This window comes from Pichia kudriavzevii, chromosome 2, assembly GCF_003054445.1.
Source record: "Pichia kudriavzevii chromosome 2, complete sequence".
Lineage (NCBI taxonomy): Eukaryota > Fungi > Ascomycota > Pichiomycetes > Pichiales > Pichiaceae > Pichia > Pichia kudriavzevii.
The window spans coordinates 1,076,360-1,092,516 of NC_042507.1; the positions used below are offsets into that span (position 1 = coordinate 1,076,360).

General features: G+C 38.5%; 8 protein-coding genes across 8 annotated transcripts; 4 read left to right on the forward strand and 4 right to left on the reverse strand.

Moving 5' to 3' along the window:
- Positions 1-151: 151 nt before the first annotated feature.
- C5L36_0B05160 (uncharacterized protein) lies at positions 152-2,254 on the forward strand (the record flags this gene model as incomplete). Its single annotated transcript, XM_029464887.1, has 1 exon — positions 152-2,254. The coding sequence occupies one exon, from the start codon at positions 152-154 to the stop codon at positions 2,252-2,254; it is 2,103 nt and encodes a 700-aa protein (XP_029320746.1).
- A 432-nt stretch (positions 2,255-2,686) lies between these two features.
- C5L36_0B05170 (uncharacterized protein) lies at positions 2,687-3,802 on the forward strand (the record flags this gene model as incomplete). Its single annotated transcript, XM_029464888.1, has 1 exon — positions 2,687-3,802. One exon carries the CDS (start codon positions 2,687-2,689, stop codon positions 3,800-3,802), a length of 1,116 nt encoding a protein of 371 aa, XP_029320747.1.
- A 66-nt stretch (positions 3,803-3,868) lies between these two features.
- C5L36_0B05180 (uncharacterized protein) lies at positions 3,869-6,094 on the reverse strand (the record flags this gene model as incomplete). The annotated part of the gene is made up of 1 exon (XM_029464889.1): positions 3,869-6,094. The coding sequence occupies one exon, from the start codon at positions 6,092-6,094 to the stop codon at positions 3,869-3,871; it is 2,226 nt and encodes a 741-aa protein (XP_029320748.1).
- Positions 6,095-6,322: 228 nt separating this feature from the next.
- Positions 6,323-7,234, forward strand: C5L36_0B05190 (uncharacterized protein; the record flags this gene model as incomplete). Its single annotated transcript, XM_029464890.1, has 1 exon — positions 6,323-7,234. One exon carries the CDS (start codon positions 6,323-6,325, stop codon positions 7,232-7,234), a length of 912 nt encoding a protein of 303 aa, XP_029320749.1.
- A 108-nt stretch (positions 7,235-7,342) lies between these two features.
- C5L36_0B05200 (uncharacterized protein) lies at positions 7,343-11,161 on the reverse strand (the record flags this gene model as incomplete). The annotated part of the gene is made up of 1 exon (XM_029464891.1): positions 7,343-11,161. The coding sequence occupies one exon, from the start codon at positions 11,159-11,161 to the stop codon at positions 7,343-7,345; it is 3,819 nt and encodes a 1,272-aa protein (XP_029320750.1).
- Positions 11,162-11,569: 408 nt separating this feature from the next.
- On the reverse strand, positions 11,570-13,036 carry C5L36_0B05210 (uncharacterized protein; the record flags this gene model as incomplete). Its single annotated transcript, XM_029464892.1, has 1 exon — positions 11,570-13,036. One exon carries the CDS (start codon positions 13,034-13,036, stop codon positions 11,570-11,572), a length of 1,467 nt encoding a protein of 488 aa, XP_029320751.1.
- A 279-nt stretch (positions 13,037-13,315) lies between these two features.
- Positions 13,316-15,169, reverse strand: C5L36_0B05220 (uncharacterized protein; the record flags this gene model as incomplete). Its single annotated transcript, XM_029464893.1, has 1 exon — positions 13,316-15,169. One exon carries the CDS (start codon positions 15,167-15,169, stop codon positions 13,316-13,318), a length of 1,854 nt encoding a protein of 617 aa, XP_029320752.1.
- Positions 15,170-15,444: 275 nt separating this feature from the next.
- On the forward strand, positions 15,445-16,083 carry C5L36_0B05230 (uncharacterized protein; the record flags this gene model as incomplete). The annotated part of the gene is made up of 1 exon (XM_029464894.1): positions 15,445-16,083. The coding sequence occupies one exon, from the start codon at positions 15,445-15,447 to the stop codon at positions 16,081-16,083; it is 639 nt and encodes a 212-aa protein (XP_029320753.1).
- Between the last annotated feature and the right edge of the window lie 74 nt (positions 16,084-16,157).

Consider the following 16,157-nt stretch of genomic DNA (forward strand, 5'->3'; position numbering starts at 1 on the left):
TCCTTGAAAGGGAACCTGTCTCTGTGCGGGTCACGTGCGCGCTGATCCTGAAGTAAGTTTATAGTGGGTTGCATCTTTAGAAAAGCCTGTTCCAGCTGTAGTAAACACTTCTATGGCTGAAGTGTTAAACTAGCAAGAAAAACAAAAGAGAATGTCTCTCTACCAAATCCAGAAGGATGCGTTAATATCCGATCTGAACAGGGTAAGCTCATCACATCGTCACTTGATTGCCGATGATACTACATATCCAATAATCGATAAGCTATTCAAAGATGATGTCTTGAACTACGTTTACACCTTCAAAAGAATCGATTCACCTGACCGCTCCAAAAACCGAGATTCTGCATTATACATATTGGATCCTTCCAGATCCTTTTCACTAAATTGTTTGGCAGCAGATTTTTCCAAGGGCCAAAGGTATAAAGACGTGGTTGTGATGTTTATACCTGGTCATTGGGAACATTTCTGGGAAAACATGCAAAAGAATCACTATTTTAAAGAGTCTCTGGTCTTATCGAAAGTTCCATTGATTCTTGAATACATGAGTTTTGTTCCTCTTGAGCCTCGTCTATATGTTACTGGGAACTATCATTCTATCCCAATTTATTACAAGCCAGAAAAGTATGGCATGAATTATTTTCATTATCAATTAGACACAGCAGTAAATTCCATGCTTGGGATGTGTGTTGCCCTTAATGAGTATCCAACTGTCAGATATTACAACTCTAGATTATCCAAGGAACTAGCTACACGTTTCCAACAAAAATTAGATAATTACTGGAGAGACCACCCTGATAATTTTCCTATAGGAAGCAAAACAGTCTTTTTAATCACTGATCGTACAATGGATATGTTTGGTCCATTATGCCATTATCAATATTACAGATCACAAATTTTTGATTTGCTTGATACTGTCGAGGTAGACAGAGGCGTAGATCCTACAGCTACATATTCTTACAAGGTTGAAACTGGTGAGGGACTGACTAGGAAAAAACTTGTATTTAATACGGACGATAAAGTGTATCCACAGCTAAGGGATTTAACGATCGAGAAAGCAACCGACACTGTTCGGAAGCTGTATAATAATTTGAAAGCGGAGGATGCCAAATTCTCAAACGAGATGTTGCAGACAGCAAACGGATTAAGACATGCACTTGTCAACAAAGATGTTCATTTGGAAAATAAGGCAGTAGTTACTGCTCACTACTTGCTTACAAATGAGATGTGGAATGGCCTTAAGAAGGAACATGTTGCTGATATTATCACTTTTGAGAATCTATGTGCAGCTGGTCTAGGGGTACTCGATCATTTGAAATCGCCGGTTACCGACGGACTATTACATTTATTAGCGAATCCGGAAATCAACATTTATAACAAAATCCGATTACTTGTCACTTATGCCATATACAGGAAAGGTATTATCGAGAATGATTTGCGGAAACTCTTAATGTTCTCCATGCCAGATAAGATCGAAAATGTTCTAAAGCTTTTTAAAAATTTGGAAACCTTAGGGGTTTTTGCATTAAAGCATGATCTAAAATCAAAAGCCCGTGAGAAAAATACATATTTTGGAGTAAAAGACACAGATGACCAAATGAACCTAATGATTCCTACCTATACTAACCTAGTTTCGAGACTAGTATTAAATAAGTTGCCCGAGTATTATGATACGAGGACAATAGATGCTTCGGGGTATATTCAAGATGAAGACGAATCGTTGAAAACATTCCCGTACGTGAAAGCAGGACCTTCGCCTATGGAGAACGAGGGCTATCAACAAACTGTTAGAAACCAACCTAAATGGAAGAGCACAAAGAACACCAATGACGCCGCAAGACAAAAGGTTATGTTGTTTTGTGCTGGCGGTTTAACTCCTTCTGAGATCAGTTCAATGTCTTCTTTGGAAGAAGAACTGAATAGGAACATTATCATAGGCACTGATGAGATTTATACTGTTTGGGATATGCTCGGTGATATCAATTTGATCAACGAGGACGAGTTTGAATTTCCATTGACCGATAAAATCGAGAGTAAACCGGTTCCTCAGTCAATCGTTGAGAATTCCATGGATCCTTCTCTTCTACAACAGCAGCAGCAGCAACAACAACAACAGCAAGTGCCAAAAAAGTCCCATACCCATCTACCCCATCTCCCTTTGGGTCATCACCATCCTGAGAACACTCAAACAGCTCCTGAAAAGGAAAAAAAGAAAATTAAGGGTGTTATGAAAAAATTCAAGAAATTCAGCATATGATTCTGTGATACTCTCAATGAAACACTATGTGACTATCAAGTGCACTATAACTTTTAAAAACAAGTCAGGAGTATTGATGTATCTGGCCTTTGAATTGGTTAATGAAACAATAGAAAATTACTAGTCCTGCTTTTGAAATATTTGTAATGTCGTATATACTCTCTTATATGTCCACCATGACCTCAGTGCCCCCCCATGTGTTTGCACCAGTAAAGGATCCTTAATTTCCTTTCCTCTCTACATGGCTAAATCTTTTGCTTCTATGTCGGGATTAAGCGCTTGTAATTTCTCCGAAATTGCTGGTTTCGGAACAAAAACACTCGAAATTTCACGGTGAAGAAAATAGACAACCTGCCAACAAAGAAAGCTTTCTTACGTGTGCGTTTTCTCGAGTAATTACTTGCACAACCATTCCGACAATCTCAGTACACCATGTTTGGTTTTGGTAAAAAGAAGGAGGCAAAAAAGGAAGATAAGGCTGATAGCAAGAATTTTATCAAAGTCAGCACACCATTCGAACATCCAGTTGAAGGTATTGTTCCACCAAAGGAAAAAAAACTCACTGATGAGCAAGACACCAAGTACCAGGAAGTGTTACATTATTTCCAAAGGCCGGACCTAGAGGTCAGCGTTAAGGAGAAAGAAAGCTCCAAGAAAGAACCTTTGATTGATGATGAAAAGGCATGGCTCACTAGAGAATGTATTCTGAGATACTTGCGTGCAACAAAATGGGTAGTCAAGGATGCAATCGAAAGAATTGAAGGCACCATTGCGTGGAGAAGAGAATTCGGAATCCAATATCAAGATCCTGAAAAAAACTCATGTAATGCCAAATTGGTGGAACCTGAATCTTTGACAGGTAAACAGGTTGTTTTAGGATTCGACAATGATGCTAGACCTTGCTTATATCTCAAGCCAGGAAGACAGAACACCAAGACATCACATAGACAGGTTCAGCACCTAGTTTTTTGTCTAGAGAAAGTTATCGACTTTATGCCTTCAGGACAAGATTCATTGGCCTTATTGATTGACTTTAAGCAACATCCAGAAATAAGTGCCAATGTGGAAACATCTAAGATCCCGCCGCTTTCTGTTGGCAGAGAGGTTCTTCATATTTTGCAAACACATTACCCAGAAAGATTAGGTAAAGCGTTACTTACAAATATTCCTTTTCTAGGTAGGGCATTTTTGAAGTTGATTTATCCATTTATTGACCCACTAACCAAGGAAAAATTGGTCTTTGATGCCGAATTCAAAAAGTTTGTTCATGCCGAGCAGCTTGATAAAGACTTTGAAGGCCTTGTCGATTTTGAATATAACCATGAATTGTACTGGCCTGCACTGTTAGAAATCACCCAAAAAAGAAGAGCTGCATATTTTGAAAGGTTCCATAAGTTCGGTGCCGTAGTGGGTCTTAGTGAAATAGACTTAAGAGGTTCTTCAGAGAAATTGACAGTTCCCATTGGGAAACACCCATACAATGCATCCGAGTCTACAGAAAACTTAGTAGAGGAAGTTTCAGACGCCACGGAGAAGTTGAATCTATAGAGATTTTAGACATCCATAATAAACTAATTTATATCATTCACAATAATGAGCATGTGATCACAGTAATTACCTATTTTCTCTTTGTCTGTTGTAATAGTCTCTATTTGCTGCAGGATGATCATACTGGTGATCATTGTGTCGCTTATTGTAACTCAAATCATCTCTGAATTGGTTGCTTCCATTTCTCCCTGCATAATTCCAGTTTTCTTGCGTTCTATATCTGCTCCGATTAGCGGAATATCCTCCCCTACCCCTACCCCTACCACGCCACCCACTACGCCCCCTACCATGCCCCTTACCACGACCATTATCATTGTGATTAATTCTCGGCCCCTTAGGAATATTATCAGTTCTGTCGTTTTTATGATTTTGTCTTGCAGGGGAAGCAGTTCTCGACCTAGAATAGCTTCTTTCTCTCTCAAAGGATGACATTCCTATGCGATCTTCTGCACTTACAAGTGTACCTCTGTTGTATCTCTCGCGTGATGTGGATCTTGATCTTGAGTAACTTTGAGATCTGCCAATATGGGGGGACCTAGACCTCGATCTTCCTCGATGAGGACTACTCACGTCAGATTCATCACTATCAGATCCATTATTAACTAGGCTAGTAATAAGTTTATCCTTTTCAGTTAGAATATTTAGATTGGATCTCATTTTATCGGTCAATTTACCCATTCCTATAGCAGTAAAGTAATTAATGGAAAACCTTAAATGATCAGGATTATCAACAGGAAACAAACCTCTGATAAATGGTTGAATATAGTCTTCACTAATGCGTTCATTCAACTTCTTATCACCCAATTCATCAACCATCCTTTGAAAAATAAACTTGATAAATATACGACCAGAAGATGTTGTGTCTTCTTCGGTAAGTTTGATAACAGAAAGACATTCCCACCCAATTTTGTCACTTGCAAACATATGCCCCCAAAATGCGCCTATGTTTCTTAACAACGCAGTCTCATATCTATGACAATTTTGATAGTTTTCTTTAAATAAAGCCTGGAAAACTTCTGCCCATGATTTGTTGATCACTGCAAGATTTTCTCCTATCAATCCGTAGTATTTTGAATATATCTTTTCTTGCGCACAACATTTGATCACCATGTCAACCAGCATGTACTCTTTCCTCTTTGGATCAACTGCAGGCAACTTTAAGAGCTTATGGGTTGCCTCCTCGGGGCTCATACTGGACATGATAGTAAGATAAACATTCTTCTGGAAAGTAGTTAATTCTTGTTCCGTCAGGTCTTTGATCTGTACTGTCAATTTATTTCTTTCTTTGTCATCTGTATATTGGCGATTATCGTCATCATCAACATCTTGTTTCTCTTCCTCTTCATTGTCATAATCACTAGAATAATCAGAACTTTCATTATCTACTTCCTGATCTGAATCTGTTTCTACATCGCTCCCCAAGATCCCTTTTCTGATAATATTGTATTTTTCCCTATTGTCCTCGTAATTAGGATCAAATTTGAAAACATCTAAGTGGTCATCACCCAGGACGTTTTCACTTAAGGTAAAATTATGAGTGATCTGATCTTCTTCTTCAACCAAATCTAGACTTTCATCAATCCCGTTATAATTAGTAACAAGACCTTTAAAATTATCAAAAAACTCTTGGATGAGATACTGTGATTTCGGATTAACTATATTTTCGTTTAATACGTTTCTTAATAGGTTGGCTTTCTGGTCAAACCATTTACCATTTTCATCATGCAAGGTAATACCACAATGTCTCATTATCTCAATAATCATCTCAATTCTAAAATCACTAATATTTTCAAATAATTTGTCAATAATTTGTTGTACCAATTCCGAATTGATTACATGGAAATTGAATAATTCTGAGAGAAAAACAACAACTGACCGACATTGTTCTGCTTCATTTCTCCTTATCAATCTTTTAAATTTCACTATTAATCGCCTCACTAGCAAGTCACCAACTTCGGGGATTTTGGAGTTTATAATGGAAACCAACGATGCATAAACATCAGTGTACGATGTTGATAATTGTTGGGATTTCATTATGCACTGACATAATAACCCCCTTCCCTGTAGTAAATTATTCTTAAACAACTCTACAACTATAGTCTTCAAGTTCTTTTTGTTGACTTTGTTGACTGAGCTGTTGATATTTTTCTTTAGGGCCTCCCATTGCAGTATTTGAAATTCTTTCGAGTTTTCTTCGAGTTCAACTTGAGCCATTAATTCTCGAAGCTTTGCTGGGGGAACATATGCACCCCCTGACTTTAGTTTCAGTAACTTAGACAGCTTCTCCGACATTACTTTAATTTTAGCAATTTTGTGTCACTGTTTAACACGTGCTAAGAAGTATCAGAACAAGTGCAGTGTCATTATCTCCCTAGAATATGTCTTAGAGAATATAATTTCGAAAAGAGAACCGCACTTAAATCTGGAATCAAAAATTTCTTCTTGGATTCATGCCATAGAAGATAAACATTCTAATACTACAAAGATTGCATGGCAAGTTGAAGACAATTTTTAAGTGCAATGTTACTGGTTATTACTGAAAGGGATTCTTATTGCTATAACGCAATTGAACACATTTTTGAAGTAGTTTTAACAAAGAATATCGATGAGATATATGTTTTGGTTCATCCTGATCATGGTTCACCTTTGACTGTCTCGTCATTAATCGACCAGCTTGGCAATATTTACGATAGTTTCTTCCAGTTGACCTCTGTATCTAAGGAGAAACTGAATATTAATGTGTTACTGTATGATGAAAAGTATGACCCAGAAATTGCATCTCAGTTATGGACATCTGTGCTGTACACAGACTCGGTGGATGTTTTCTCAATTCCCAAGGCTTATATAGAACATGTTGATAAAAACAAAATTCACTCCATCTCTACCTCAACAATTGAGTGCACAATTGAGAAACATAGGAAATATCGACTATCCAATCCTGAGTCAACGTACGAATCTATACCGGTCGTTGCCGTTGGCGGAACGTTTGACCATCTACATGACGGCCATAAAATTTTACTTACAGTTTCTGCTTTCTTGACAGGTAGACGTCTTATCGTTGGGGTTACTGGTCCTGGATTGCTTGGAAATAAAAAGTATGTGGAATATATGGAGAGTTTTGAAATTCGAGTTAGGAATGTCAACAGCTTTGTGAAGATCATAAAGCCAGGTCTTTTTCCAGATATTTACGAAATAAACGATGTTTGTGGCCCGACAGCACAGGTGGAGAGCATAGATGCTTTAGTTGTTAGTTTGGAATCTTATAAAGGTGCTGAGTTTGTCAATAATAAGAGAAGAGAACTTGGTTGGAAACCTCTGGATGTGTATACTATCGGTGTTTTGGGAGGCAATGAAGAAACTTTTAACCATAAAATGAGTAGTACAGATTATAGAAAGGCTGAGTATCTTAGAGATCACGCTGATCGTGTATAGTATAGTGTATATTAATTTTTCATCATGATGAATTAGGTAAAAAGAATTATAGATAAATACAAAAATGCGGAGCAAACTCAAAGAAAAAAAAATGGAAACTTGAGTCAGCTATCTGATCATAATTGATGAATGATGAGACGACCGTCTTCCTTTGCGATCCAAGTGGTCGATGACCAACATATACTTGCCATTCTCAAAATAGTTAAAAAGCTCTATGGAATTAGAAGCTGGGTTGTTCTTATCGATGAATTCGACGACTGAGGAGTTTGTGATTCCAATTCTAGCGGAATTAAATTCCTTTCCAGACAAACCTAATAACTTATGCAACCTCACATACGTTTCTGGTAATTTTTCACCTTTGACAAGATCAAACACAAATGGCAAACCATGTGTGTTTTCAATTGAAGAGTAACATTGAAAACCAGCAATTAAAATGACATCTCTACTATCATTAAAGAATAACTCTTTATATTGTGGGAACAAACCAACAATTAAAACATCGTGGTTGTCAATGGAATCCTCGAGTTTTACTATCCTTTTAATTTTGTGTTGACGATCAGGGACCCAACAAAACACAGCATTAAGATCAATCTCTGATTTCAATTTACTCTGTAGTTTTGACACTACGTCTTCGAGGGTGCTTGAGCTGGGAAGATAAAAGTCATGTTTCTCCTCCTTACAGATACCATTTCCAACCCAGTAAATGCGGTATAACTGCATGCTCTCAAATGATTTTAAAGGAATATTCAGGGTCTCATAGTATAACTTTAATGCCGAGTTTTTAGTAAAGCCTTGTAGAGCTGTGGAAAAGTTGAAATCCGATTTGAGATCTGTCTTGTTTCCATTGGAAAGAACGGAAAGTTTGATATATTCTGGCGAAATACCCACTTCCTTGCCAATAAAAGTGCAAATATCCAAATACGACGAATTCGAAGATATCCATATGTCAATAATTGAGTCAGATGCAGCAACTTTACTAGGGTCAGTTTCAACAAACACAAAATCTTCTTCATCTTCATCTATGCGTTTCAGTGGCGATATGTAAAAATGTACTCTTGTCTCGAGGAACGCGTAGTAGCTTTCAGCATCTTGAAACTGTAACTCTTTATCTTGGTCGTCGTCAAATGACGCACAGACGATATCACCAGAACTGATTTCGTTCTGATACAACGATAAATCGGTTCTAACTCTAACTCGTTGGGAGAAGCTTATTTCCTCAATAAAAGATATCTGCTCTCCATCGTCGACATTGAAAACAAGTTGTAAGAACTTGGCTATAAAATCAATCTTTGCATCAGATGGAAGAACTATGTGTGACACCCCTTTTAAAGTTTGTTTTCTTTGATCAAATAACTTGACCATTATGAGGATGTTGGAATCATCCCCAATTGGTTCTAAGGAGGCATCGCATTTTTTGTTGGCAACAATGACCAAAGACTCTAACCGCTCTTCATAATCCTGCAAACCTTTAGGAATCCCCCCACATTGGCTAGCCAAGTATTTCAAATCCCTACAAGCATCCTCCAAATACAGGGACAGAACAACTGGAACATTACTTCCCGCATATTTTCTTCTCGAGGTACCATTTTCAAGTAATAAGGCAATGCTTTCAATTGTTTGATTATCGATATCTGAAACCATACTTTCAATGGGTCTTTCGGGTCTGTAAGTATTGTTCGATCTCTTTGTTATACTCCAAAGTCTGAGTTTGTTTGCGAAAACTTTGGGATCTTTATTGGAAAATTTGCAAATTGTTTCGTAAATAGACTCCCAAGCTTGAGTTTTCAATAACTTGAGTTTTATTGGGAAAGAGCCATCATCAAACAGATCCTCATTGAAGTGTTGTAGATTATCTTCATCTGGACCCAAATCAAAACCTTGGTACTTCGCAAAAGTTTCGTCTGTGAAGATTTTGAAGTTTATATAGAGATGCATTTCTTCCCTTTCCTTTTTAATTTTGGCATCTTCTTGATTCTCATATTTAATTTGTTGCTTAACATGTTCTGGAACATCAGCTTCTTCAACATCAGCTAATACATGAGGAATTTTAGATTCTCTAAAATAAACTAGCATGTAAGCAGAAGTATGATGTTTTATAATGTAGTTTTGGTATTCTTCCCTGGTCATTGACCTGTCAATATTTTTTGGAGGACCACATCCAAAACCATCTTCAAAAACCGTATATGGAGTCACCCTTGTAACAATGTCGTCATCAAATTTATACCACTCATCCTTTTCGGTTGGCTTGATCATGGCATAATAATGGCCACCGGAAACATCACCTTGATGGACCAACACACAATGTAGTTTATAGTTCCAGTTCTCATCCTCATAACCAGGCGATGTTTTATCTAGATAGGGCTTAAGATCTATTTCGTCAAAAAACTCATACCTGTCATGAATTTTAACCATGTTATCGGTTTCAAAATCATATTCATACCTCTTCAACTGAATGTGTAATACATCAGGGAAACTTTCAAAGATAACACCTTTCTCAGCATCTTGCAAACCAAAACCAGATGCATCATATTTGTTTTCACCATCAAGAAGCTCTAATTCAACATAATTGTCGAATGATTCTTTTATGTCTTTCAAGCCTTTAACATTCAGTTGGATATCCCAAAAATCTTCGGTCCTGCTACTTTCATAATCAACATTCACACAACGAATAAAACTCTTCATTTTACCCACAAATATATCATTCAAGCAACCATCAATTTCAGTACCTTTCATCTTGGTTTCCAACCGATCCATCAGAATACGATTCAGCTCTTGAACATCATGTTGAGTAAACGCATCTGCGGTGGTCCAGCCAAATGAATGGGTCAATTCTAGTGAATTTATTGCGACATTGGAAGTTTGTAATCTGTAAAAGATTCTTTGCAATGCAAGACTTACTGTTTTATGTTGATGTTTGTAATCCTCATAAGAGTCCATCTCTAATTTGATTTCATCATCAGTTGGAATCTTATAAACCTTTTTTCTGAAAACTTTAGTGAAATAGTAAGATTGTAATAACGAATTTAGGTAGCAAGTAGCACCTTGGTTTTCAATCCCAACAAATCCTGTAGATTTTTTGGAATCATAATCCACATAATTGGAATACAAGCAGTTGGTATAATCATCGATAACTCTAACATAAACTGTGATATTGACTTTATTCTTCCTGAAAAACTTTTCATCAGTAGGGAACTTGGAATCCAGAAACTTGACAAACCCCCAATCATCAACTCTTTGGCTGAATCTAAATTTGGAAAAATTAACCTTATGACAAGTGATGTCATCGGCATCCCACACATTGAAAGCAAAGTGTACAGGGAAGGACCATATTTCATTTTCCTTTTCATCAACTGGTCTGCCCTTTAAATAAGCAGATAGTATACGATCTTGTCCTTTCCTAACCACGATCATAAGGTTGAATCTGTAACCACCTATTTGAACTGGCTCACTCAAATAAGTGTCGGGCTGGGCCAGCATACTTTCAATATTTGCAATTTGAAAAGTAAAGTGCTGAACAATCGAATCAAGGCCTTTTGGACATGCTTCCACCAGAGTATCAACTCCCTCATCTAATTTTGCCTTTAGTTTCTCATCTAGCTCAATGAGTTTGATCTGTTTACTTTTGTCATAGTCAAAGGGATCAGTTTCTATTATTGAATCTCCTGAGCTATCTGAACCATTGCCGTTGTTTTTCTCCTCTTCGTCATCCTCGTCATCCTCGTCATCTTCGTCATTTTCATCATCTTCGTCATTTTCTTCTTCTTCTGGATCATGCCCGTCCGGGACATTCTCATCCTCATTGTTATCATTACCATACGTTACATCCATATCTGATTTATTTTGTGGGTGGTGTAACCTCAACTCTCTGGTACCATCATCGACTGGCTCTGAGTCATTGGCTACTTCTTTAGGTTTGATAGTGCTCATAATGGCTTGTCAATGGGCAGCTTTAGAGTATTGCGTTTATAAATGAGAACTTTCAACTAAAATAGAGTAGAGCCCTTGCCACTATGAGTGTTCCAAATTAGAACGTGATAGGAATTAGCAGAGCACCTGGAAAATTGAGAAAATACAGAAAAAACCGATAGAAATCCAGTCTACATTAAGGCTGCGCCCAATTTGGTACGCCAAGCTGTTTCTGTAATAACTAAGACAACGCCCCTCTGCCAATTGCTTTTCGTGATGGCGATGAAGCCCTAAAAGCTCGGTGTTTAAATATGCTAGTTTTACTGGAAAATATAGATAGCTGTATGCGCTACAAGGTTTGGGAAATTTATGGGGGAGGGAACAGTGATTAATATACAAGAGTTTCGAGATAGTTAGATGTTATATTGATCAAGAGTCTTCCTCAGAATAATCTATATCCCATTCCTCATGTTCTGTTTCATCGGCTAAATCATCCTTCTCCTCCTCATCGCATATTTTCTTGTTTTTATCACTGAGTAAATGTTTAAAACCCTTTTGTTCTTTTCGGCTATTCCAGTTGAGAACACGACTAACTGTATCAAAATATTGGTCATAATTCCCCTTAACTGTCGGAAAAGGGTAGCAAGATGCGTAGACTACGACGTAGTCGCCGGTTTCTAGTTTTACACGTTTTCGACCGTCAAATGCAGCCCATGCCGTCGACCTGCTTCTAAGGGGGACTTTGATTTTTAGTTTCATAGTATCTGGGATCATTATCGGTCTAAATGATAGAGTGTGGGGACAAATTGGTGTGATACATATACAACTCACCTCGGGGTGGACAAGTGATCCCCCGGCAGACAACGAGTACGCTGTAGATCCTGTGGGAGTAGCAATAATCAGACCGTCTGCTTGTGCAACTGTCAATAAATTATCATCTCCGTATAACTCAAGCATAGTCACATAGGGGGATGGCCCTCTATCAATTGTCAGTTCATTGAGAACCTGTTGCTCACATACAATGTCACCATTTGCTCTATGGACTCTGCAGGTAAATCTCATCCTCAGGTCTGTCTTCACTCCCTGGTTGAAAACTGATGATAGTATTTCTCTGAAATTCTCAAATTCAAAACAAGTTAAGAAGCCTAGCGATCCCAATGCAAATGATATGATGGGCGGCACTGCATTTTGAAACAAGGTCGAGGCATGTAGAACTGTCCCATCACCACCTAAAGTAATCACAAAGTCAAATAAGACTCGTCCCTCCTGTATGAGCTGCTTATCCCAGAATTTTAACCTATGTGTACTATTCGGAATATCCTTAACCAATCCCGATGCATCAAATCTATGTGAGGCCTTCAAGTTTTTATCGACATAAACAGTCAACCCCGGATTGGTGACTAAGAGCCATTCAGTCAATTCTTTTGTAAGATAGATCAACGAGTTATCCCTAGCTTTGGTAACAATGCAAACAGTATTCATACAGAGATGTATTGTCGTTCTGTTCAGTCTCTTCGCCAGAGCACGAACACTGTGTGCTGTTTTAGCCAAGTCCACATGTGACCTGACGCTGTTTAAACCTTGGGATTCTTGTAACGAATCAACAGCATTGTGTTCGTTGTCAATGTCTTTACAATGTTTGATATTCTCATCACGTGAAACAGGCATGTTTCTACCAAGTATACTATGTGCCAGGATTCCATTCACGTGTGTCTGTGGTGGGAAGTTTGCACTCAACGAAATCGAAGTGCTAGAAGAAGAGTTGGATGATATCTCAGAGGAGAATTGGTTCATGGTGTTATCCTTGATCAATGCCTCATGCAAAATAGGTTCCTTCTGAAATACAGACGACGATAAACGACGTAATGATTTGTTCCTTTGGTTCGTCTCAGACATTGAAATTTAGTTTTGTAATTGCAGCTTGGCTCGTATAGTCGGAGTAGATAATTATCAATTAGCTAGTTAGTCACCCACGGTGAAGGCAATGTTGAAACCTTAAAAAAGTGGGTTTCTCGCCCTTAACGGATTTTACACTTTATAAACGTTGCATAAAAGATAGAATTGCTAAAGTATAACGTGACTTGAAACCTGTGCAATTAAATACAGTCCAACCTGTGATTAGGCTTAAAAGATATATAGGAAATACAGACACAAACGCAAGACGGTTACATCAACTCATAGTTCCTTGGTAACACGGCAAGTCCAGTTGGACTTGTCAAGTAGCGGCAATGAAGCACCGAGACACCAACCCAGCTCGTTACCACCAATAGTCTTTGCAGTCTTTAATTCTCTCTTGAGAGGAATATCGTAACCGTTGTGCAGAAGGGAAGTCATAAAGTTGAGATCTAAACACCACAATGGTTCGTTCTCCAATTCCTTGATATGTGCCTCCTGGGTAAAGTATTTGTCCCATAAGTGTGAACCTGCACAAACCGACTCCATGATATCATTCATTTCCTTCAAGGTGAATGAATCTGGCATACCAATAGGTTGTAATCTATCGTAGAAGTATGAGAAAACATACATATCCGCAGTTGATGGGAATTGGTCTTTGAAGGATGGTTGGTAAACACCATTAAATGAACACGAGTCAGACTCACAATCTAAATCCTTATTTAAGATTGAGTCAGTTAAGAATTTACATTGGCCAGCTAGACTATCGGATGATGTTTTCTTTGGTGGAACAAAAGTGACTGCGTATTTATCACCATTTTCTAGTTCAACTATAACATCTTCTGCTGTAACACCAGGTGGAACACATGGGTTTTCAATAGTGACATCTGCAACTGCATTTTTAATTTGTGATTCTTTCAATGGAACAAATTTGGATTTACCGGCGGTCTTCATCTCGGACTTCAATACCTCTGCATTGACCTTATTTCTAGCTTGCATTAAACCGTAACCCAAATGTGAATATTGGTACAATGTAAACTTCCTACCACCAAATTCGATGTTGTACTTGTGTTCGCCTTCTAATAAAGAATCACCATCAGTTGGTTCAAAAACAATCTGAGTTGATCCACCACCAAGATCAAACACCGCTGCTGTGTCTAGCTTCTTGGAAGTGCCAATGTTACCTAATAAATAATTAGTTGTGATCCATGCATAAACACCCTCATCAGATCCATCCATGATGGAAATACCATCACCATCAACAACAGGGAACGGATAGTCTTCCTCTAGGTGTTTTCTGACCTGTTTCAATATAGCATCTGATTTTGCCTTTCCTAATAATCTCAAGCCCGCAGTGGCCTTAACAGCAACAGGAGAACATCCCTGTTTGTCCGTTGGAATACTAGCTAAAGCCAATTCTAACAATGGATCCAACGATTTTGCTGCACCAACAGTGTCAGTATCGAAGGAGGAGAGACCTGGCTTTAACATCTTAAATTCCTCGTTCATTAAAGCTGGAGGAGAAACAGACGTGTCAAAGGAGTAGACATGGACTCTCGATCCAGTCGAACCGGCGTCAATCATAACTACATACTCGTAGCCGGAATTACCACTACCGGAAGCAGCAGACTTGTCTGTCAATGGCTTGGCTGTGGTATCTTTGGTAGTATCCTTTACAGGTTTCTTTGCAGGAATTTTGGTATCCTTGAGCGGCGTATCTCCATCACTCTCTGATGATCCAGAGTAACTTTCGATTTCCTTACTGCCCTTTGCCTTGGCTATACTTTCCTCCTTGGATTTTAGGGAGGCGTCCGAGCCTGCAATAGTGTCGACTTTCTCATTACCAACAACATGTGGTTTGGCCTTGACGTTTTGGTTAACCGTGTCTTGTTCAATGGTAGCACCAGAGAGTAGCGTATCATCATTAGAAGGAGACACTGCCTCTCCAACACCGAATTCGGCCTTGTGGACAGAATCTGACCCTGAAGTGGAACCTGAATTTGAGGATCCTACAATTGGAGAAATACTGGCATTTTTCGTTGATGAAAAGGAAACTGAAACTAAGAGCACAAGCAATATGATTGCTGCACCTAATACTAGCGGTTTTTGTCTTCTACCCAAAGAAAGCATTGCCATCTATACACGGAAAGTAAAAGAGGTAAAAGCAAAGGAAAATGCGTCGAAGAATTCCCAAAGGAGACACAACTTCTAAGAAAGAATAACTTCGTCAAGATTGACAAAACACGAAAAAAAAAAGGAAAAGGATAACGAGAATGCGTGTGTGCGAGGAGAGAAGGGCCAAATCCAAATTGGTGAGGGTGATGGAAGAAGCTGCAGTGTACATTTTTTTTTCTCTATCTTTTGTCATTTACATCTGTACACATGGCCTACGTCATGAAAGCTGAATTTGAATGAAACAAAAGCAAGAAAACTTCACCGAGAGCATGACGGGGAAGAAATATAAGTTGAGGCCCAGTGACTGTACCGATGTTGAGAGGGCCAACGAAGAGAGACGGAGAGTGATCAGTGCAATATCTGTCAATTTAGCCAAAATCAACGATGTCAACTTGACACATCATCAAATCCGAGACATCAATGATACCATCAACAGACAACTACGTCTTAGGAGAGCATGGGAACACAGGATCAAGGAACTTGGAGGGCCTGATTACATTTTGACGGGCAACTCGCACGAAGACAAGTCATTGTCGTTTGTGGTTAAAGGATATCGATACTTTGGCCGAGCTCGAGAACTGCCAGACGTTGTTAAGTTGCTAGAAGAGGCAACAATCGAGAAGAGCAATAAACAGAACGCTAGAGACAAGGAACAGTCTATTGTAAGATTCAGAAATTCGCAGAATTGGCCCGCTGATTATCCTGACCTGATGGTAAATAGGGAAAGTAAGTTACACTTTGAAAGCACGGCACCTTCTCCCTTCACGTTTGAAGCAACTACAGAGAGACCCGTTACAGAGAATGTCCGTTTTATGGAAAAGTTTTTACTGCAGAAGAAGAAGGCATTGCTCTTGAAGAAAATACGATCCAAGTGACCCTATTCCCGGTATTCTTGTACTGTTCTTGATTCCTTTTTTTGTCCGACTTTCCTAATGTACATAACCGTGAT